General features: G+C 35.9%; 3 protein-coding genes and 1 pseudogene across 3 annotated transcripts; 1 reads left to right on the top strand and 3 right to left on the bottom strand.

The window, feature by feature from the left end:
* Window positions 1-254: 254 nt before the first annotated feature.
* Window positions 255-1370, bottom strand: LOC126668144 (uncharacterized). The gene is made up of 2 exons (XM_050361358.2): window positions 495-1370; window positions 255-407 (listed from the first exon to the last, which is right to left on the bottom strand). The coding sequence occupies exons 1-2, from the start codon at window positions 1266-1268 to the stop codon at window positions 255-257; spliced, it is 927 nt and encodes a 308-aa protein (XP_050217315.1). The 5' UTR covers window positions 1269-1370.
* A 4-nt stretch (window positions 1371-1374) lies between these two features.
* On the bottom strand, window positions 1375-1963 carry LOC130015184 (uncharacterized). Its single transcript, XM_056104889.1, has 2 exons — window positions 1741-1963; window positions 1375-1607 (listed from the first exon to the last, which is right to left on the bottom strand). The coding sequence occupies exons 1-2, from the start codon at window positions 1957-1959 to the stop codon at window positions 1377-1379; spliced, it is 450 nt and encodes a 149-aa protein (XP_055960864.1). The 5' UTR covers window positions 1960-1963; the 3' UTR covers window positions 1375-1376.
* Window position 1964: 1 nt separating this feature from the next.
* LOC126668143 (uncharacterized) lies at window positions 1965-5036 on the bottom strand. The gene is made up of 5 exons (XM_056104620.1): window positions 4565-5036; window positions 4341-4475; window positions 2640-4086; window positions 2087-2506; window positions 1965-1974 (listed from the first exon to the last, which is right to left on the bottom strand). Exons 2-5 carry the CDS (start codon window positions 4447-4449, stop codon window positions 1965-1967), a joined length of 1986 nt encoding a protein of 661 aa, XP_055960595.1. The 5' UTR covers window positions 4450-4475; window positions 4565-5036.
* Window positions 5037-13090: 8054 nt separating this feature from the next.
* Window positions 13091-21290, top strand: LOC126668142 (histone-lysine N-methyltransferase ATX5-like; annotated as a pseudogene).
* The last annotated feature ends 59 nt before the right edge of the window (window positions 21291-21349 follow it).

Genomic DNA, 21349 nt, shown 5'->3' with positions numbered 1-21349 from the left:
ATTCCTAAAACAACCACAACATTGTGGCTCAAAACAATCAAAAGCATGGTTCAAAATACTGCCTATGTGCACCACAATAATAATTAGCAAAATAACTACCACTAATCCATGTTCCAGCACTACGTTTTTTTGGATCTCTTCCTCAGGATGTTCATGTATCTAGAGGGAACATCTTTAGCTCTCCGCTTCCCTTTTCCTTTTTCAGCTTGCGTCGGGATAGGTTGGGACGGAGCTCCATCGTCAACACTGCTCCATTAGCTGTTGAAGGCATTCTCTTCTGCATCACCTGGGTGGTTCTGGTCTGGCTGGCCTTGGTCAGCAAGCGGAGGTTCCGCCGGAACTGCTTGATCCACAAATGGAAAGGTGTCACGTCTACTCGGTGACCTATGAACGACTTGACTTGTACCCTGCCATGGAAAGACACAGACCCAAAATAAAATTAAAGAAATAATAAACCAAAAAACTAAAAACAACAAAACCACACATTCACTTACATCCATCATCCAGCGGAGGGTGACTGGAGAGTCATGAAGCACAGGTTCTCGTTCAGCAGACTGACCACCAGGCTCTCTTTCAGCAGACTGACCACCAGGCACTCTTTCAGCTGACGGACCACCAACCTCATGAGTTGACTGACCCCCACTCCTCTTTAGGCAACCCCTCTTATTGTGTCCATATTGACCACATAAACTGCACGTCATTCTCATATTTCCTTTCCTTGGCAACTTTTCCCTACCTGCAGCGGCTTCCTTGGCTTTTTCAACCCTTTGTTTCTCTAGTTCCTCCGCCTCTTTTTTCCTGGCCGTTGGTATTCTGCCTCTCTTCTTCTTATGTACTGGGGATGGTGGGAGTATGATATTAGCCGGCTCAGGGTCTGTTTCCCACATGTCTGGCCCATTCATAGGGTTGATTACATAGCTGTATACCCTCTGATACGTAGCTACACTGTAGCAATCATCCACAAACTCTTCAGGCCGTTGATTATTTCCATATATGCATGGTGTAGCGTGCGAACATGGGATTCCACTAAGCTGCCACCTTCGACATGTGCATGTTCTGTTAGCCAAATCAACCACGAACTGGCCCCCTGGGCCCTCTACCTGCCACTGAGGGCTACCACCAGGATCTGCGGTGAACTTCCAACCATAATCAATGATTTTAGCAAGCTTCTTTCTGATCTTTGGGCACAGCTCACCCTCCATGTTTCCCCCAAACTTCTGCTTGTCATTAATCCTCTTCATAAGCTGCGTCCTTATCATTTCGAACATTGTCAACACTGGCTTCTCTCTTGCAGCAAGTATGTACTTGTTGAATGCTTCAGCCAGGTTGTTTAGGAGGATATCACACTTAACTTCCTCTTTGAACAGCGCTCTACACTAGTGTTTCCTGTCCCTCTCTTTGATCCATTTGTAGCCAGCGTCATGTTTGTCTTCCAGAGCTTTCATTGCTCTATCCATGGCTGCTTTGTATGTTGCTGTTCCAATGTTCCAGATGAAGGGCTTCATGTGTTGCGTGTGAAATGTGCTCCTGAAATTGGCCCACAAATGCCTCCAGCAAAATCGATGCTCTGAATATGGGAACAACTCCTTCACAGCATTCAACAAACCCTGCACAAGCGCACGAAATATAATCACCCATGCAATCAATAACACACCCTATAGTTTGTACATTATTCACCAAAGGACCCTGATCTTAATGTAAAAAATCTAATACAGCACATTAATCAAGATAGGATTGTACCTTTTGTTTATCGGACATGAAAACAGCGGCATTCGTAAGGTGCAGATCAACTGATAGTAGCCCAATAAACCACATCCAGGTCTCCGTGTTCTCCGTTTTAACCCAGGCATATGCTAAGGGGTACATACAGTCGTTTGGATCAATCCCTGTTGCAGAAAGAAGTTGACCCCCGTATTTACCCTTCAACCAGCACCCATCCAGACAGACAATCTGTCTCATCCCATTCACGAAGGTCTGCTTCAACCCATCAAAACATACATACATTCCCTGGAACTTCCCCCTTGCTTCTTTAAACTCCACCGTGCTGTCTGGGTTGGTTCTCAAAACCTCCCTCTTATAGTCATACAGCTTCTCATATTGCCGGTCTTCATCACCCTCCAATTTGTCCAATGCTGCCCTTCTTGCTCTTCTTGCCTGCTGAATGCTTATTGATTGTTTTAGGTCCGTCTGAATCTTCTTCACAAACACTTCAGACTTATATTCAGGATCGTTTCTAAATTCTTCTAAGTACTTGTCGGCGAGGACTGCACTAGTCAGGTGGAAGTTTTTGCTCACTTTAGGACATGTATGGCGCAGATCAAGGGTCTTCACTCGGAATGTGCTGTCATTGGGATCTTTGAGGTGCAGCTTTGAGGCAAACACGTAGAACTTACATTTGCTCTTTGAGTAGCACTTTGCCCTCACCCTTGTTATCTCATTTACAGGGAAGTGCAGTTGGTACCTGTGGTGTATCCCCCACTCACGGCAGGCTTTCTTAAACTGCTCCCTGTCAGTGAACAACATCCCAATAGAGAAAGTTGGACCCTCATGGTCGTGGTCTTCATCAAACACATTAAAATCCTCCCCCCCCCTCTTCTTCTGAATCTGAAATAGATCTATTACCATCAGACTCTACGTACTCTGAATCACCACCCACAGTGTCCTGGTGAATTGTTCTGTCAACACCACCAGACTCAAATTGGGCTTTACCTTTGGTTCTCCCACCAGCCCTGTTCTGCGAAGCACCAATATTCTCTTCGTTCTCTTCATCCTGTTCATTCTCTTCATTCTCTTCAGGCAACTGACCGTTTGACCTCAACTCGGTAGTCAAATCTTCATCACCATCCAAGATGTCATAATCAGGATCCACAATGTACTCATCTAGATCATCATCCCAATCTTCAACTTCAACCCATTCATGTGAATGATGAAGCTCTTCTTCAGTGGGCATCGGTGGCTGGTCTTCACTTTGCCTTTGCGGTAGTTCCCTGTTCTGGTCCTCAAATAAACCCTCAAAAGGGGGCTGATGTTGGGTCTGGAAGAAATTGTCGAAGTCCACATCTTGAATTTGTTGAGTAGGACCCTTATCATGCAGCCCCTCTACCTCATCCATGTGCGGCCCATCGTCAGCCCCCAAATCCTGAGCTTCCTCATGTGGCCCCTGAATTGGAACTTCTTCCTCTTGTGGCCCATGCTGTTCACTAGCCCCAGCCTCAACCCCATTCACTTGCCAATCTTCAGCAGCCCCAGCCTCAGCCTCAGCCAAATCCATAGCCACATCCATAGCCTCAGCCTCAGCCCCATCCATAGCCCCAGCCTCAGCTTCAGCCCCATCCACAGCCCCAGCCTCAGCCCCATTAAGTTGGCAATCTTCAGCAGCCCCATCCCCCTTATCATGGCAATCTTCATCAGCCATCTGAACGCTTGCCTCTTCATTTGCCCGCTCACCAGCAACCTCATCATTCCCAGTGTCAGTTTGTCCCAAAAAATCTGCCCCTTCATTCTCCTGAGCCTGCGTATTTCCCTGGACCATAGAAGCCCCTTCACTTACATATTCACTTACATATGGACTCATCCATGACCCCCCACTTTCTGAAGGACCTTCACCAACAGCCTTGGTACCCATTGGTTTACTCCCACCAGCCTTGGTAGCCAATGGTTTACCCCTTACTTTTTTCACGGGAGTGGGATACACATAAGCTAAATCTTTGGGATTTGGTATCTCCTCAATTACAACATGTGGGGGCGAGGGGGGCGGAGGGACTAAAGCCTCAATGTCTTTAACGGTCAGTTTCCTAACATAGACATCCACTTCTCCATCCCTCTTCCCAGCACTTGCCATTTCCATAACATCATCGTCGTGATTTATCGGTCTAATCCAATCATGAAATTCCTTGTCTTTTTCTTTCCAGTAATAATCAACTAAGCCCTCAACTTTTTCTCTTTTCATCCATCTATCTAATTTCTTCATAGTCATACCAGACACAGAATAAACGCCGGTGGACACTTCCCCATCATGGTAACCCCATTCCCCCAATGCCCCATTAATGTGAAGGTTGATTTGAAAAAATTCAAAACCTGGTGACACTGCAAACAGACAAATATTTAAACACACCAACAACCATCAAGCAACACAAAAATAATAGTAAATGCCAACCAACAGAAACGTGAAAACAATAAACAACTCGTACAAAGATTAAACAAATCAAACCAACTAGTGGTCCTACAGCAGTAAACAAACATAAAGCAACTTGTAGTCCTATGTCCAAAAGCGGCTAATAAATCAAAGCATAGAATAACAAACATTTACAGAAACCAAAGTACTATGTGGTCCTACATACCTTCCACCACTTCGTCACTATCGCTCTCATCCATTAAACCCCATCCAGCAGTTCCAGGTGGTCCCGTTCGTTCTCTTTCCTTTGATTTTCCTTTTCCTTTCTTTCTCATTTTTGTAATTCTTTCACTATAAAAACCTGTGACACAGAGAGCGTAAATACACCACGTTAATCAAACCCTAAACCACATGAACCAGATAACAAGAGTAAAAATCAATCTTTCTCACTCTAAATTTATGTTTTGTTCCTTCGTTATTTTTTCTTCTTCACAATGCAAAAACACAGAAAGCACGGAAGATGAACAGGCAATCGACGAGACAATGGCGGTGTGAAAATGAGAGTTTCAGAAGAAAAAAGGGAAGAGAATGAGTTTCAGAAGAAAAAAGGGAAGAGAAGAGAAGGATGAAAGAGTATGTCAGAAAGAAGATGAAAGAGAGATAAAAGTTACCGAGCGGTTAATTTTTTTTTTTGATTTTAAAATTTGAAAAGTCAACCGGCATGTCAGAGAGAGGGACTGTTGCAACTGACAGAGGACAGGTCACGTGGGTCGACAGGTGGCGAGGAAAACGCATGCAAACGATTAAATCGTTGGCGGCGCCGCGATTTTGTGTTTTTTTTCTTCAGAAGGGCCGTGAATGGCGCCGCCATAAAGGCCAGGGGGTTTAGTGAAGCTTTTGAAAGGTGAGGGGGTTTAGGGAAGCTTAGTGCAAAGGTCGAGGACCGTCCATGATTATTAGCCTATATGGTGACATTAACCCTTAAAAAAACGACATATGTTTTTGAATTGAATTAGTAGATATGCAAGATCATCTCGACTTTTTGATTATAAAAACATAATATCTTACCATATTTTTGAAAAAATAAATAAAAGAAAAACAATAGTTGTATGTGCTTTTGAATTGAACATATGTAAGATTATCTCGATCATTATATTAAGGAATAACCCATTTTCAGGTCCCTAAACTATATTTGTTTTATTTATCCGGTCCTTAAACTATTTTTTGTCCTTATCTGGTCTTTCGACTAAGCGAAAAATCATTTTCAAGTCCTTCAACGATAAAAACGATGTTGTTTCGTTATTTTTGAAAATGCAATTTGTTACCCTAAACGGCGTCGTTTTTGTCAATCGAGATCAAGGACTCAGAAATAATTTTTTCGCTAAGTTGTAGGACCGAATAAGGAAAAAAAATAGTTTAAGTACCGGATGAACAAAACAGGTATAGATTAAAGAGGAAATTAGACTGTCCACTGGGAAAACCCAAAATAATCCCAATAATACGGCCCGGCCATTCCACCCCTAAAAATACTGTACACTTCATCTGCTTTAATTTTTGTCTTTTTATTTTACTTTTGTTGGTGAAAAACGTTGAAATATACGGAATCAAAGCTTCGTTCCCCAATCATCCATTCTAATCTCTCAACAAGCAGCAATGTTCTTTCCTTTTTCTCCTAATTAATTCTATTGCTCTTTTCCGGTGACCTTCTTCTGCCACTACCGTCGCCAAATGCTCCTCCACAGCCGCCGCTTCGATTTGGGAGATTATGATGGATGTAGTTGTCGTTTTGGGTTTTAATTTTTGTCCTTTGGGTGTTTATTTAACCCTACCTCCTTCTGATTATTGATTCGTACTGTCGAAGATCTCAATTTTTGTTGATCTTATAGTATTTTGGTGAATGACGCAATAAGAAATGGCGGTCGTGGTGCAAAGTTTGTTTCTTGAAAGTAAGCAGGTGGTGGTGTAAAGTTTGCTTATTGAAAATAAGCAGATGGTGGGGGCGGTGGAAAATGATCCAAAAACCTCCCTGCTTAATTTGATTATGTAGCTTCAATTGCATATGATATGAATGCTTGTGCCTTTTGCATTCAGGGCACTTGTTAAAAGTGGATTCAATAATTAGTCTAAATGTTACATGTATTGGAGATTTGTAATTCCCTTAGCTATATGCATTAGAGTTTTGTTATGCTAGTACTAATAAGCCCTGATTTTATACATGTATAGGTGGTCGAAGCTATTGTGATCTTTGAGTTGCAAAGAAGTGCCATATCAGAAGCTAGAAACGATGAAATATTGTTAATACTGGGTCTGATTATTTTGTACTGTACGGTGGCAATTTTGTGACATACCGTGCCACTCTATTTGAAACAAGAGTGGTCTATGCATTTGAAGTCTCCACTGTATTTTCTTGTCTTTTGGTATAATTTTTGTTGTAACCAATAGTCTATGTAGTTGAAGTGTCGATGTAACTTTGCACTTATTCTAATAAAAATGACATTAAAATTATGAAGAATCATACTAATTTGTGAGATCGATCCTCAAGCTTAATATTACAAAAGTTGTAATCTTTTGTGTTTTTTAGGATACCCAATTGAAATTACTATCTGTTAGACTATCGGTTTACTATTGATTGACTATCAGATGATTGACGGTTTACTATCTGTTAGACTATCGGTTTACTATTGATTGATTATCGATTGATTAACGGTTTACTTTCTGTTGACTACCAGTTTACTATTGGTTCACTACCGATTTACTATCGGTTGACTACCGGTTTACTATCGATTGACTACCGGTTTACTATTTAGTAAAACTAATAAACTGTTAGTAAACGGATGGTAAATTAACTTATTTTTTAGTAAACTGATAGTAAACGATTAATGAATTAACCATACGGTTAAAAAGTAAATTAATAGTAAATTTAATTTTTAAGTAAACTTTTAGTAAACAGTTAGTAAATTGATAATAAACTTTTTGTTAGTAAACCGATAGGAGATTTACCGTATTTTTATAAATAAAAACCGTTAGTAAACTGTTAGTAAACCGTTAGTAAATTTATTGTTTGTAAACCATTGGTAAACTGTTAGTAACCCGATAGTAAACTTACTGGGTTTTTAAAATAAAAAACCGTATTTTTCAACTCAAAAAGTGTAATTTCGCAACTTTTAAAAGTCAAACCGTAAAAATCAACCCAAACTGGTTAAACCGTATTTTTAAAAATATTTATACACAGTATAGGTATTTTTGAAAAACTCTCTAGATTAAACAATAGTTAACTAATACTTTCCGGGTTCATAATAATTATCACATCTGAATTTTTTTGGGTGCATAATACTGATCATTTTAGAATGTATTAAAGAAGCAACTATTGTTTTTTTTTTTTCAAACTTACCCTATAATAAATAATTAAGTGATATTACAAAGATTATTCAAACTTCAAAATAGTACTCCCTCCGTTTTTAGTTAGTTGTCCATTTAGTAAAATGTATTTGTCTTTATTTATTTGTCCATTTAAAATTTCAATATAAGTTTAGCTATTATCTTCCAAATATAACTCTTCTTAATCAATGACTCTATGGGTCAATTTACGATAAATTTATTAATTAAAAGGATTATATTAGTATTTATTCTTATAATTTAAGATAAAACACCCACTATTTTAATATGTACAATTTTGGCTTAATGGACAACTAAATAAAAACAGATGGAGTAGTAATTAATATAAAAAATCAATATATATATATATATATATATATATATATATATAAATTAAGACATATCTATTATTTTCTTAATCTATATGTGACATAGTCAAATGTGATAAAATATTATGAACTGAATAAAGTGTTATTTAGAGATGAATCTTTTAACTGAGTTGTGATATGCTCTCTCTGTCCCAAATTGATAGGCACTATTTTAATTTTTTTTATCTCAAATTATAAGCACTCAGTAATTAGTTTATTAAATGATTGTCAAACATATCTTTATTAGTATAATGATTTGAGAAGTCAACAAAAATTTATAAAAATATAAAGATGACTACTACAATAAATAAGGACAATCACAGAAGAGTTCTATAAAATCATTTTACTTAAATAAATTTAAGTTCTAAATTATCATATCTATCCTAAAATTGTTATTCATTCAACATTCATCACGTGGGACATTGAAAAACTCCTTTTCCCATCTCATTAACTTTATTAACTGTCTGTTCTAAATTTCTACTTAAGAAATCAATAAACTAGTAACATCAACAGATCAATATTTAGCTCACGGAAATAGTGAGAATATTTTTCATGTTTCTAATTTTGTATAATGGAACCAAATAAAGAAAAACACAATCCAGTTTATCGATATTCTTCAACAGAGTTTAAATATTGTTTCTTTTTAATACTGATTATAGCTTGTATTCTTCTTTTTATTTGTCCATTCACACGCTTCAAATATTGTTTTCTAACACTAAATCTAAATTTATGAGCATAATTTTTATAAAAAGTATATGCACTTTCTTGGCTATCGAATTTCATACCAATAAATGGTATCTCGATGTCCATAGATCTGGTGTTTAAACAAATATATTATATTAGTATTAAATTAATTAATTAAAAATTTATCTTAATGCTACTAATTACTATATAAAACATAAACTACACAACTTAAAAATTCCAATTAATATAATTAAAATAACTAAATAACTTTAATTTAAAAGAGAACGATTTAAACAAAGTATCTTACTAATGATGGCGGAGACTTGAATTATTTAAAATAACAGTTCATAAATATTCAAAATCTGAATGTTTCGTTGGATTGAATGTTGCAGATGATTTCTCACGGCAAAATTGATACCTGTTTAAATAAAATTTTCCTAAATAGATGTTAGGTATTATTAATCAACTGAACTTCTTAATCAGGCCTTTTTATGTCCCACGTGATTTATGTTGAATGAATTTCAGATTTGGTTAAATATTTAGTTTAGTTTTTGAACTGAATGAATAATTAACCAGGAACTAGATATAAATATTAGGCAATTTGTTACACTAATGAGGTAATTGAATAGAAATAGGATGACAGCTTTATAGACGGCCACGTCATTGGGTTGTAGGACTTCCTGCTGCCAGGCAGCAGGAAAATTTTATTCATTATAATATATTCATAGTATATTAAAAATAAATATTTATAAAGAAAATTTATGATGCTATGCTAAAAAAATCTGATCGTTTATAAGGCAACCTTTTCTACACATATATAAATAACACATTCCCTTCATATGTTTTTTTACACAATTATAAAGTTTGGAATTCGCCAATATAAAATCTGTTTGGCAAGCAAATAAACATAATACATATATCTAAATAATTATATTTCAAACCAATATTTGAATATTTTGATATTTTTTTATCTCTCTAATGTTGATTAAGTAAATTTTGAAGAATGTGTATATTACTATGAATAATACAGAAAAAGGACAAAATATTACAAGAATTAAATATATATTTGTCTAATAATATGAGCTACCGGCTTATATTTATTTTGGAGATATTCTAACATTTTTCTATTTTGGAGATATTTATAAACACGTGACACAATAATGAAGCGCCACATACATTTATGAGTTAAAACTGAAAGTGGAATATTAAAAAAAAACGTAAAACAAATCCAACGGATTAATTAATGAAATATGAGTTGAAAGTGACGTGAAACAGAAAGTACAACGTTACAGTAGCACAAATCCAACTTCAATATGGATTTATTTGAGCGATATAAAAAGGAAGGGTTTGTTTCAGTTTCTATTTTGTCTCTGTGTTTATCTCTGTGCTTTGTCTCTGTGTTTATCTATGTACTTTGTCTCTGTGTTTATGTGCTTTGTTTCTCTGATGTTTTTGTTTGTGTCTATGTGCGTATGTGTATGTGCTTCTATGTCTTGTATTTGTCTGTTGCTATTAATTTTTGACGACTCTAGTCCAGGGTTTTGTTTGTTTGAAGGTTTCAAATGCATTTGTAAGTTTATGTCTACTGCTCTCATTTCAATTTTAATTTTGCTTCTCTCATTATTATCTAATTTCTACCACTGCTTTTGCTCTTCTCATGGTGGAGAGCTTGTTGTTTTCAGAGAGAGAAAGGGCATCCAAAATCCAGGTATGCCGTGTTTTTTGATATATGTTCTTGAGATTTATGTTGTCTTCATATTCCTAACAACTGATCCTGATGTGCCACGTACTAAGGTGTCAGAAGTGCATTTTTTAACAAAATTAAAGAGGGAGATATTATAGCACGGTTGACAAAAATTTCTACAGAAGAAAATCTGGATTCTGGTGTTGATCCAATGGTTTTAATGTCTCAACTGGCAAGCCTCATCATTGCTGGAACTTACGTTGTCGCTAATGCCAAATATAGTGAATTCCTCCTTGGGTGGAAAAAGCTGTGAGTATCAGTTTTATGTTGCAATAGAAAATTTTCTGTGCCTTTGAAGTTTATACTTAAGCAAAACAGGTTTATGCATACTCTTGGAGAGCTTTTTGGTCAATATAAAATGGAAAATTTTCTGCACCTTTGAAAGCGTTAACTTCAGCAAATGAGATTTATGCTTACTCTTGTAAAGCTTTTCGGTCAAACTGGTTTTCCTTATTAGATTAGCTTATCAGAAAATTCTAGGATTGGACAATAATGTAAAAGATCTCTAACCACCTGATTAAAACATGCATACACTATTAGCTTTCTTAATTTGGTTATTCTTGTTTTTGGTTGCTTTCACTTAGGTAATGATTTCTGGTTGCGACTGTAAAAATGAAAAAGCCCTTAACTTCTATACTCTCATCTCTAGTTGGATTGTTATGCAGTGACTGAAGCAGAATTGGAGAGGTTGAAGCATGCTTTGAAGCTTCTTTCTGAGGCAGAGAGTTTCAAGTGACCGCTCAACCTGTTCACAGCCACTCTTTTACAGCTTGGCTTAGTTGCTTCCCCAGATCTTACTCAATCAAGCAGCAGCAGGCGACAAAGCTCTAGGACAACTGAGGATGATCCATCTAGTGCTTCAAGAGACGTACCTGTTTACAAGCAGAAGACCAATGCTCACGATCTATCTCGTCGATCTAGTTCACCTGCTTCGTTGTATAAAGAAATCAATGGAAAATCCAGCCATCAAGGAGAATATGGTATTAATTCTAAGCCCCCTTGCAGTCTCTCAATTGACAGCTGTACATCGTCTGCTTCACGAGACGACGAACTGGTTCAAAATATGTTATTCAGACAGAGAAATGCAGACAAGTTAGATCGTATTTGGAAAAAGTGCATCACGAATTGTCACTCAAATACAATCAAGCAGCTCCTACATACTCATGGAAAGCTTTTCTCCTTATCTGAAGTTGAAGGTACGTCTATTAGTTTATTTTCTTTGCAGTAATGTGTGTGGTATCTATTGTTTATTGTGCATTTTCTCATGCCTAAGAAGTTAGTTGTTCATTTTACAGGTAACTTGTAAAATGATGTATTTTTAATGAGATTAGTCTGTGTAGTAACTATCATGGATTGTTGTTGTCAATGATACAACTAAGATTGCAGCTATACGTGCAATGATATTTTTTCTATCTAAAACTCGGTCATGTGAACAGTGACGGATACAGAATTTTCATTCAGGGGGGTCCAAATTAATAAATTTTACAACCCAAATTAATAATGTTCTTATCAAACTCAAAAATAACTCTTTAAGATAAAAAAAGGTCATAAATATGCATTCACTTATTAGAGTGGTTACTTAATTTTTGACTATGTATGTCAATCATAGAATAAAATAACTCAACCCGATAATAATGATGATTGATCATTTATACTTTTTTATATTATGATTTACATTGAGACGAATATATATTTTAGAACATTTATCCTTATTTAATATAAAACTTAGAAACTTCACTCAATAAGAAATATACGTGAATTTGATATAAAAAAAGAAATATACGTGAATCACTTTAGATTTTGACAATTATTAAAATGTATTAGATTTTGTTTCAAATATCTTTTATTTTGTCTAATTGAAATTTAAAATTTATTTTAATTTACTTTTGAAATTTATTTTATTTTATCGAAGTGATAAATATGTAAATTATTTTTAGTTTAATTGATATTTATAAATTAGTATTTTATTAGATATAACGTCTTAGAAACACTAAACCGACAATACTCTGCTCGTGATTGATAAATATGAGAATTTATAAATACAGAGTGTGTTTTTTTATATCAAATATTAATCAGCTCTTTTAAACCATTTCTCGTGTTTGATAAATATAAAATTAGATTATATTAACAAATGTCAATACGTACTGTTTGTTTTATTAGTTTTTTAGATTAATTCTTGGTTTCATGAATGTTAATTAAATTAATATATAAACCATAACCACATAAAGTTACATCCATACATATATGTTAATTTGGTTTTCCTATTCAGGGGGGTCCAGTGACCCCGTTGTACCCAACGTGGGTCCGTCGCTGCATGTGAACTATTAGTCTCATAGCCCTGCAGTATTGCCAATCGTCATGAATATCCATTTTTAAATTAAATATATAAAGCCCACTTTATGCCTTAAGGAACTTCCAAAATTCATTATATAGAGAAACTTAATGCCCTTTCCGAATACAAAAGAAGCAGCAGCATTATCTGTTGCTGATGAGTTCTCCAACACTTGGCTTGCTATCGAATAGGCATCCATTATTGTGCAGGGTTTAATGCCTTCTAATATTGAACTCTTTTGTCATTCATATTCAGTGTTCTGTATTCGTTTGTATTTTTCTTACTTTGTCAGCTTTAACTCTTGAGAATTTTAAGTCAATATTATATTTATATTAACATAATTTAGATTTCCGTTTGTTCCTGTGAACGTTGTGGTTTAAGCCTTCCTTTTAAATTATTAAAGAAGTTAAAAGCTTCAATTCCTGGAGGCCAGTTCATGTGCTAAGGTACCATGGCTTAGGATTTTACCAGTAATGCATTTGTCTGCTGTAGTAAAAAATTCTGTCAACTGTTGTTTCATTTTTAAGAAATGCATAATTTATTAATGCAGTTGACCAAATCAAAACATTTTTGTGGTATATGCAAGAAGATTTGGAATCATTCGGACAGACATAAGTTATTATAGTGTCATTATTTATTTAAATTTCCTGGATATGAATTACCTTTTATTATTGTTATTTATTGTTTTTTCTGTATCTACTTGCTATCAGGTATGTGATGGTTTTAAAGTTTGGGTCCATGCTGAATGTGACAGAATTTCCAACGGCCATTTTAAGGTCTGTCGTTGGTAGTTAATGAAGTTGTATCTCCATTCTATTTGCATTAATGAAGTTTCCAACTTTTCTAACCTATTTATTCTGCTTGAAGAATCTGGGAGCCACTGATTATTACTGCCCTTCTTGTAAAGCAAAATTTAGTTTTGAACTGTCTGATTCAAAGAAAGGGGATCTATCACTGCTGTTGTATAGGATATTTTCAGTAAGTTTATACCCTTGTTTATTCATTTATTTTGTTAACATTTTTATGCTGCATATTCAAACTTGTGGTAATAGATACAGATAATTTAGGTAATTTCTTGTTTTTTACTGTCTCACATATCTGAACATATAAACAGAGAGAATTTCTGAACTCCAAGAGATTTTGATTATCTAGTTTTTCTTTTCCCTTTATATCTGAAACATATATTCAGTTAATTTATGTAAGTATATTCTTTATAGGGTCGTGTGCAAATGTGACTTTTGCGGGCCAGAAAAGCAAGCACTTAGTGAATGGGAACGTCATACAGGTTCCAAAGTTAAAAATTGGAGGATCGGCATTAAGGTGAAAGGTTCCATGTTGCCTCTAGAACAATGGGTTTGTGTTTTATCCCTCACGTTCTTGTGCATATTTCTCTGATGTTCATATCTCCAATTTTCTATCTTTTTGACTTTGCAGATGATGCAGCTAGCAGAGCTGCATGCACGTGCTGTTTCTACCAAACCTCCAAAGCGACATTCCAATAAAGAGCGAAAGCAGAAGTTGCTTGCATTTTTGCAATATGTTTTTCTTTTGTCATGGCAAATTGCATTTTGCCTTTTTTTTTCCTGCATATCATCGGGGATTTTTCTTGAATTAACTTATTTTTATTATTATATTGCAGAAAAATATGAACCTCTTTATGCAATACAGAACGTTGTGCTGTATGTAGATGGGTTGAAGATTGGGACTACAACAAAATTATCACTTGCAACAGGTACTGCAATTATATTATCAATAGGGATGATATTTTTTCAAACTATTTTGTTCAAGGTTTTATTTTGGACATGATATCTGCTATTACAGAATTGTAGTATGGCCTGAAAGAGAATGACATACAGCATTTTACAGACACACGACCAAATTTATTAATATTAAAGTAATAGGGTACTCTTAGTCTATATTACTTGTAACCATTCCTATCACATACTTGATCTCCTGACACATATTTTCTTCTACACCTGCCAGATGTCAGATGTCAGTTCATCAAGAATGCTACGGAGCAAGACATGTGCGGGATTTCACTGCCTGGGTTTGTAAAGCATGTGAAACACCTGATGTTAAGCAAGAGTGTTGTCTTTATCCTGTGAAAGGTTGGTTATTTTATTTAGTCATTAAAAATGACGTTGTTCTCTTCGTAGTGTCACGTAATCTTCTATGACAAGAATCTATGTTTATGCTGTAACACAACCGGTAATTTTTTTTCCTTTTAGTTGGAAGGGGTTAGATCTCATTTCCTTGGTATCTAATCTAAGCCAATAATGAAGATACCGATAGCTAAATAATAACAAGACAATTGATGGTTCGACTGATGAACAATAATATCTTATGTATGATCAAAGTTTAGCTCCTCTTAATTTGATGTATTCACCAGGATTGTTTTTCAGGATTTCGGAAACATTAGAAATTTGTAAATGGTTTCATACTTGTTGTTTATTCTCATTATACTTACTTTCCTGAATTGTTAGGCGGTTCTCTAAAGCCGACAGATGTTGAGACATTATGGGTTCATGTTACGTGTGCTTGTTTTCAACCTGAAGTGTGCTTTGCTAGTGATGAAAAGATGGAACCTGCTCTTGGCATCTTAAGCATTCCGTCAAGTAATTTTGTAAAGGTAGAATATTCATTTTAGTCACCTCTGAATGACATCTACTGAAGCTCAACTCATTTATGGTTTACAATTATACTCAAAATTTCTTCAATTACTTTATCAAGAGTGGTATTCCAATAAACACAACAAAAATGTGTGCAAAACTTTAAGGTGGCGTCAAAAATGCTTTAATCGTCATTCTTTTTTGTCTTGTCTTGGTTTTAAATTCTCTCGGTTTTAGTCTCTAGATAATGGTAGCAAAAAGAGAGAACTAGAAATAACAATCCTCTTTCCATAAGCTCTTTTTATTGTAGATTACGAGTAATTTATACATGCAACATGCCACCATTTGTCTAATTATTTTTACCACTTCAGTTTAATGCTGAAAAATGACCATCTCCTTTTCAAAACTCTTAAGCAGTAGATCTGACTGTGGTATGTGATCTTTTTATATTGCCATGCACTGCAGATTTGTGTCATTTGTAAGCAAATTCATGGTTCCTGCATTCAATGCACCAAGTGTTCCACTTATTACCATGCAATGTGTGCTTCAAGGACAGGGTACCGCATGGAGGTGAGTTAGTTGTGATGCTAAAGCAAATTTCTAATCCTTTGCATTGGTAGTTTTTGCCTTTTAGAAATTATTTCTGCAATGATAATTACTTTCGAATTTGGCAATTTTTGATTGTGCATGTGTTGTCTCACTTACAGCTACACTGCTTGGAGAAATATGGGAGGCAGACCACAAAAATGGTTTCATATTGTGCATATCACAGGTACAAAGTTCTTATATGTGATGATGAAGCTAATTACCACTCCCTTTCAGTCATTTGCATTTGCTCATAGTTCTTTTTCTGGTGCAGGGTTCCTAATCCAGATACTGTTTTGATCATACAGACTCCTGTTGGGGTGTTCTCTACCAAAAGCCTTGTTCAAAATAAAAAGAGGGCTGGTACGAGGTTAATTTCTTATAGCAGAGTGAAAATGAAGAGTTGCCAATAGAAGAAATTACTGAGGTTGAGCCACTCTCTGCTGCAAGTTGTCGGGTATCTAAAAGAGTAAACAACAATAAGAAGGTACCTCCTGATCTTCATTTTTATGTATGAAATTGTTTCATTCTCAGAAGTCTGTTTCTAGAGATTGAACTTTCTCCTTTTATTGTTCGGTTTCCTAGAGAACAGAAGAAGAAGCTACTTCACACCGATTGATCGGACCTTGCAATCATCCTTTAGACCTGATATAGAGTTTCAATTCATTCAGAGTAAATGAGTTTTCTCTCTCGTTTTCAGTTTTATATGGGATTGGAATGTTTGTTTGCTTTTTGATTTGGTTTTCAAGAGAAAACAATTTAGAATCAACCTTAATTGTTGTTATCTCATGACACAGGTAGTTGAGGAGCCTGATAGTTTTTCTTCTTTCAGGGAAAGACTTTACCATTTGCAGGCAATTCTCCTTTCCTCTTTCAATAATCATCTTTTAATTTATATGTCATCCTTCTGACTTCTTTGTGGGTCTCTGTATGAACTCAGAGGACTGAAAAAAATTGAGTTTGCTTTGGTAGATCCGGGATTCATGGATGGGTCCTTTTTGCAAGGACAAATATTCAAGAAGGAGAAATGGTATGTTGTTTCTGTTACAGCTTAAAAATCGGTCCTTATAAGCAAGTACTTTCATTGGTGGAGATTCTTTTGCACGTGCTCTTCTCCAGGTACTCGAATACTTTAAGTATTTTACTAACTTAAAATATGTTTTCGATGAAGCATGTCCGTCTGTAAATGTAATTAAAATGATTGCGGAAATCTTAAATTTTGTTGATCAAGAAATCTATTAACATGAATTTGGTACAGTGCATGCCGAATTGCTATGCAAGGATCATGAGTGTGGCGAGTATAAGTCTTGATCTTGGGTTGAACCAGTAGCTTCTTGAAGCATATGTTGGATTCCCAGCTTCCATGTTGATGGAACTCCAAGTTCTCATATTGCTTGCGTGGTTTATTATCCAGGAAGCTCACTCAAATTCAAAGGTGTTAATCATCATACAAGGTAGTCCCTGTATTTTACTTTTTAATGCATAAAATTTATGCATTTAGGTTGTTAATATGTTTATGCCAGAATGAACATTATGCTGTCTTTTTCTCATAAGTTGTCTTATGTTTCTTGCTGCAAGCAGCAAATCCTTCAAGATATTAAAGCTGCTACAACTCTATGGTTGAGTATTCCAAGCTCCAATTCTGGTCGTGAATCATCTCACAGTGGATTTTTACCATATAATATAGCTGATTTATTGGCAGTGAAGGTAACTTCACGATCTCATTATTTGATTGTGGTTATCATTTTTGACGGCTTCTGAGTCTGAGCTTATTCTCCTTATTACTTTATCTATTCAGGTTTAGCAATCCCACCATCTTTACATGAACGTGCAAGAGTCAAGATCCTTCCTTAATTAATCGGGGATTTGCAAGATCTTAATTCCTTTTGTTCTCTTTTCAATGGACATAGTTATGGCTGATTGTTATAAATTAAAGAACAATTCATTTCCTTGCAGGTTGAAAGTGCCGAGCATTTTCCTATTTTAGTTGGTTCATGGACTCTTACAAAGGATCAACTTTTGCAAGGGAGAGACATGGAAAGAGGGAGAAAAGGGGAACGAGAAAATGGGAGACTTATCAAGGAGAAGGAGAAGCGTAGAGATAACAAGAACCTAGAAAAGTGGCCAAGAAGAGGTGGTGCTAATGGAAGTCTCAAGATCTTTGTCGACAACTACGACAGTAGGTTTCCAAAGATAATGAGAGACGGTCCATATGGAGCTCTAGCAGAGGACTGCAAGAAGTATGATGTGGTGCTGCTGGTGGGATTTGGACCCATGATCAGCATCGTGAAATTTCAGTCAATTGGCTACTGCTACTGCTTTAGAGGTAGAGCTTTTCTTCTTCTTTTTCTTTTCTAGAATGAAATTTCAGTCAATTACCTAAACATTTTGTAATGGATATTAAAATGTAGCTTCCTTTTTCTGCTATTTTAGCTATTCTTTTGTAATGGATATTAAAACAAATCATGTTTCTGTTTAAAGGAATTCTAAATTTGAAACTGAAAACTGCTTTGTGATATTTACCAGACGGCAGGATTCAGTGCAGCTGTTCGTGCTAACATGAGAGCGGGTTTATTAATCACATCATCTTTACTTAAACGTGTAAGAGTCAAGATCCTCCCTTTTAGTTATATGGGTTACTTGCAACATTTTAATTCTTTTAGTTCTCTTTTTAATGGACATTTATTTTTCCTTGCAGTAAATTCAATCCTCCTGCATAGAAAAGGAAAAGCCTCCACTTCGACATCCACAAGCGCAACTGGTTTTGAAGGATGTGAATGGAGCTTCAGATGACAAGGGTGCTGTTGACGACCAATTTGTGTTTTTGTTTCAGTTTCATATATTTGTCTGTTGCTATTAATTATCTATGACTCTTCTTGCAGGTTGGGTAAATCCAGAGTTTTGAATAATTTGTTTGAAGTGGACCAAGGTGAGGATGACACTGATGTATGGGCAATAGACTGGGTGCGGAAGATGAGAAGGATGCCAACGGGATGCCGAGGTTTGAATTGCCCATTTCAACTGGGTTGGGTAATATTTTTGCAATGATAATTACTTTCGAATTTCGCAATTTTTGATTGTGCATGTGTTGTCTCACTTACAGCTACACTGCTTGGAGAAATATGGGAGGCAGACCACAAAAATGGTTTCATATTGTGCATATCACAGGTACAAAGTTCTTATATGTGATGATGAAGCTAATTACCACTCCCTTTCAGTCATTTGCATTTGCTCATAGTTCTTTTTCTGGTGCAGGGTTCCTAATCCAGATACTGTTTTGATCATACAGACTCCTGTTGGGGTGTTCTCTACCAAAAGCCTTGTTCAAAATAAAAAGAGGGCTGGTACGAGGTTAATTTCTTATAGCAGAGTGAAAATGAAGAGTTGCCAACAGAAGAAATTACTGAGGTTGAGCCACTCTCTGCTGCAAGTTGTCGGGTATCTAAAAGAGTAAACAACAATAAGAAGGTACCTCCTGATCTTCATTTTTATGTATGAAATTGTTTCATTCTCAGAAGTCTGTTTCTAGAGATTGAACTTTCTCCTTTTATTGTTCGGTTTCCTAGAGAACAGAAGAAGAAGCTACTTCACACCGATTGATCGGACCTTGCAATCATCCTTTAGACCTGATACAGAGTTTCAATTCAATCAGAGTAAATGAGTTTTCTCTCTCGTTTTCAGTTTTATATGGGATTGGAATGTTTGTTTACTTTTTGATTTGGTTTTTAAGAGCAAACAATTTAGAGTCAACCTTAATTGTTGTTATCTCATGGCACAGGTAGTTGAGGAGCCTGAAAGCTTTTCTTCTTTCAGGGAAAGACTTTACCATTTGCAGGCAATCCTCATTTCCTCTTTCAATAATTATCTTTTGATTTATATGTCATCCTTCTGACTTCTTTGTGGGTGTGTGTATGAACTCAGAGGACTGAAAAAGATCGAGTTTGCTTTGGTAGATCCGGGATTCATGGATGGGGCCTTTTTGCAAGGACAAATATTCAAGAAGGAGAAATGGTATGTTGTTTCTGTTATAGCTTTAACATTGGTCCTTATAAGCAAGTATTTTCATTGGTGGAGATTCTTTTGCACGTGCTCTTCTCCAGGTCCACAAATACCGCGGTGAACAAGTTAGATGTAGCATTGCAGATCTATGAGAAGCACGTTACCGTTCAGAAGGAAAAGATTGCTATGTAAGTTCGTTTTTCTTTGTTTCTCTTTATTCTACGCAAGCGGTGTTAGAAAAGAGGTAGTTGAGGATGAACTTTGATGTGTTGTTTCTCCTCGGCAGCTTTTCAAGATAAGCGAAGAGGTAGTGGTGGATGCCACCGATAAAGGAAACATAGCACGCCTGATAAACCATTCAGTAAGTCTCCATTTACTAACTTAAAATATGTTTTGGATGAAGCATGTCTGTCTGTAAATGTAATTAAAATGATTACGAAAATCTTAAATTTTGTTGAATATGGCCCCAAACAAGTTATGTTTGTTTATCAAGAAATCTATTAACATGAATTTGGTACAGTGCATGCCGAATTGCTATGCAAGGATCATGAGCGTGGGCGAGTATAAGTCTTGATCTTGGTTTGAACCAGTAGCTTCATGAAGCCATCTAAAAACAGATTTGTCATATGTTGGATTCCCAGCTGCTATGTTGACGGAACTCCAAGTTCTCATCATTTAGCTGTGGGATATTGCTTGCGTGCTTTATGTATCCAGGAAGCTCACCCAAATTCAAAGGTGTTAATCATCATACATGGCTAGTCCCTGTATTTTACTTTTTAATGCATAAAATTTATGCATTTACGTAGTTAATATGTTTATGCCAGAATGAACATTACGCTATCTTTTTCTCATAAGCTGTCTTATGTTCTTGCTGCAAGCAGCAAATCCTTCAAGATATCAAAGCTGTTACAACTCTATGGGTTGAGTATTCAAAGGTCAGATTCTGGTCGTGAATCATCTGACAATGGACCAGTTTTACTGGATAATATAGCTGATTTATTAGCAGTGAAGGTAACTTCATGATCTCATTATTTGATCGTGGTTATCTTTTTTATGCCTTCTGAGTCTGAGCATCTTCTCTTTATTATTTTATCTATTCAGGTTTAGCAATCCCATCACATGAACATGCAAGAGTCAAGATCCTCCCTTTTAGTTATAAGGGGACTTGGAAGATCTGAATTCCTTTTGTTCTCTTTTTAGTGGACATAGTTATGGATGATAGTTATAAATTAAAGAACAATTCATTTTTCCTTGCAGGTTGAAAGTGCTGGGCATTTCCCTATTTTAGTAGTTCATTGACTCTTACAAAGGCTCAACTGACATAGAAAGAGGGAGAAAAGGGAACAAGACAAGAGCGGGAACGAGAAAAGTAAAGACTTATCAAGGAGAAGGAGATATGGCGGTGCTTCAGTTCTATGCTGTTAGAAGCTCAGAACACTGATGGACAAACGGCTCTTCACATGGTTTGTAGACGTGGTAGTGCAGATGTAATACCCCAAAATATTTAAGTATTTAAATGGACCATGTGTCCAGTTCTGA

The sequence above is a fragment of the Mercurialis annua genome, linkage group LG2 (assembly GCF_937616625.2).
Source record: "Mercurialis annua linkage group LG2, ddMerAnnu1.2, whole genome shotgun sequence".
Lineage (NCBI taxonomy): Eukaryota > Viridiplantae > Streptophyta > Magnoliopsida > Malpighiales > Euphorbiaceae > Mercurialis > Mercurialis annua.
The sequence above is the reverse complement of the archived record's forward strand: the minus strand, read 5'-3'. Positions and strand labels throughout refer to the sequence as shown.

What these genes read in the sequence shown, in the direction of transcription:
- LOC126668144 (XM_050361358.2), bottom strand. Translation starts at nt 1,268, where the DNA reads ATGTTCGAAATGATAAGGACGCAGCTTATGAAGAGGATTAATGACAAG. An exon ending in CCCTCCGCTGGATGATGGAT is followed by an intron (nt 408 to 494) that starts GTAAGTGAATGT and finishes TTTCCATGGCAG; the next exon opens with GGTACAAGTCAAGTCGTTCA.
- LOC130015184 (XM_056104889.1), bottom strand. Translation starts at nt 1,959, where the DNA reads ATGAGACAGATTGTCTGTCTGGATGGGTGCTGGTTGAAGGGTAAATAC. An exon ending in TCATGTCCGATAAACAAAAG is followed by an intron (nt 1,608 to 1,740) that starts GTACAATCCTAT and finishes GCGCTTGTGCAG; the next exon opens with GGTTTGTTGAATGCTGTGAA.
- LOC126668143 (XM_056104620.1), bottom strand. Translation starts at nt 4,449, where the DNA reads ATGAGAAAGAAAGGAAAAGGAAAATCAAAGGAAAGAGAACGAACGGGA. An exon ending in TAGTGACGAAGTGGTGGAAG is followed by an intron (nt 4,087 to 4,340) that starts GTATGTAGGACC and finishes GTCTGTTTGCAG; the next exon opens with TGTCACCAGGTTTTGAATTT. An exon ending in ACTGTGGGTGGTGATTCAGA is followed by an intron (nt 2,507 to 2,639) that starts GTACGTAGAGTC and finishes GTTCACTGACAG; the next exon opens with GGAGCAGTTTAAGAAAGCCT.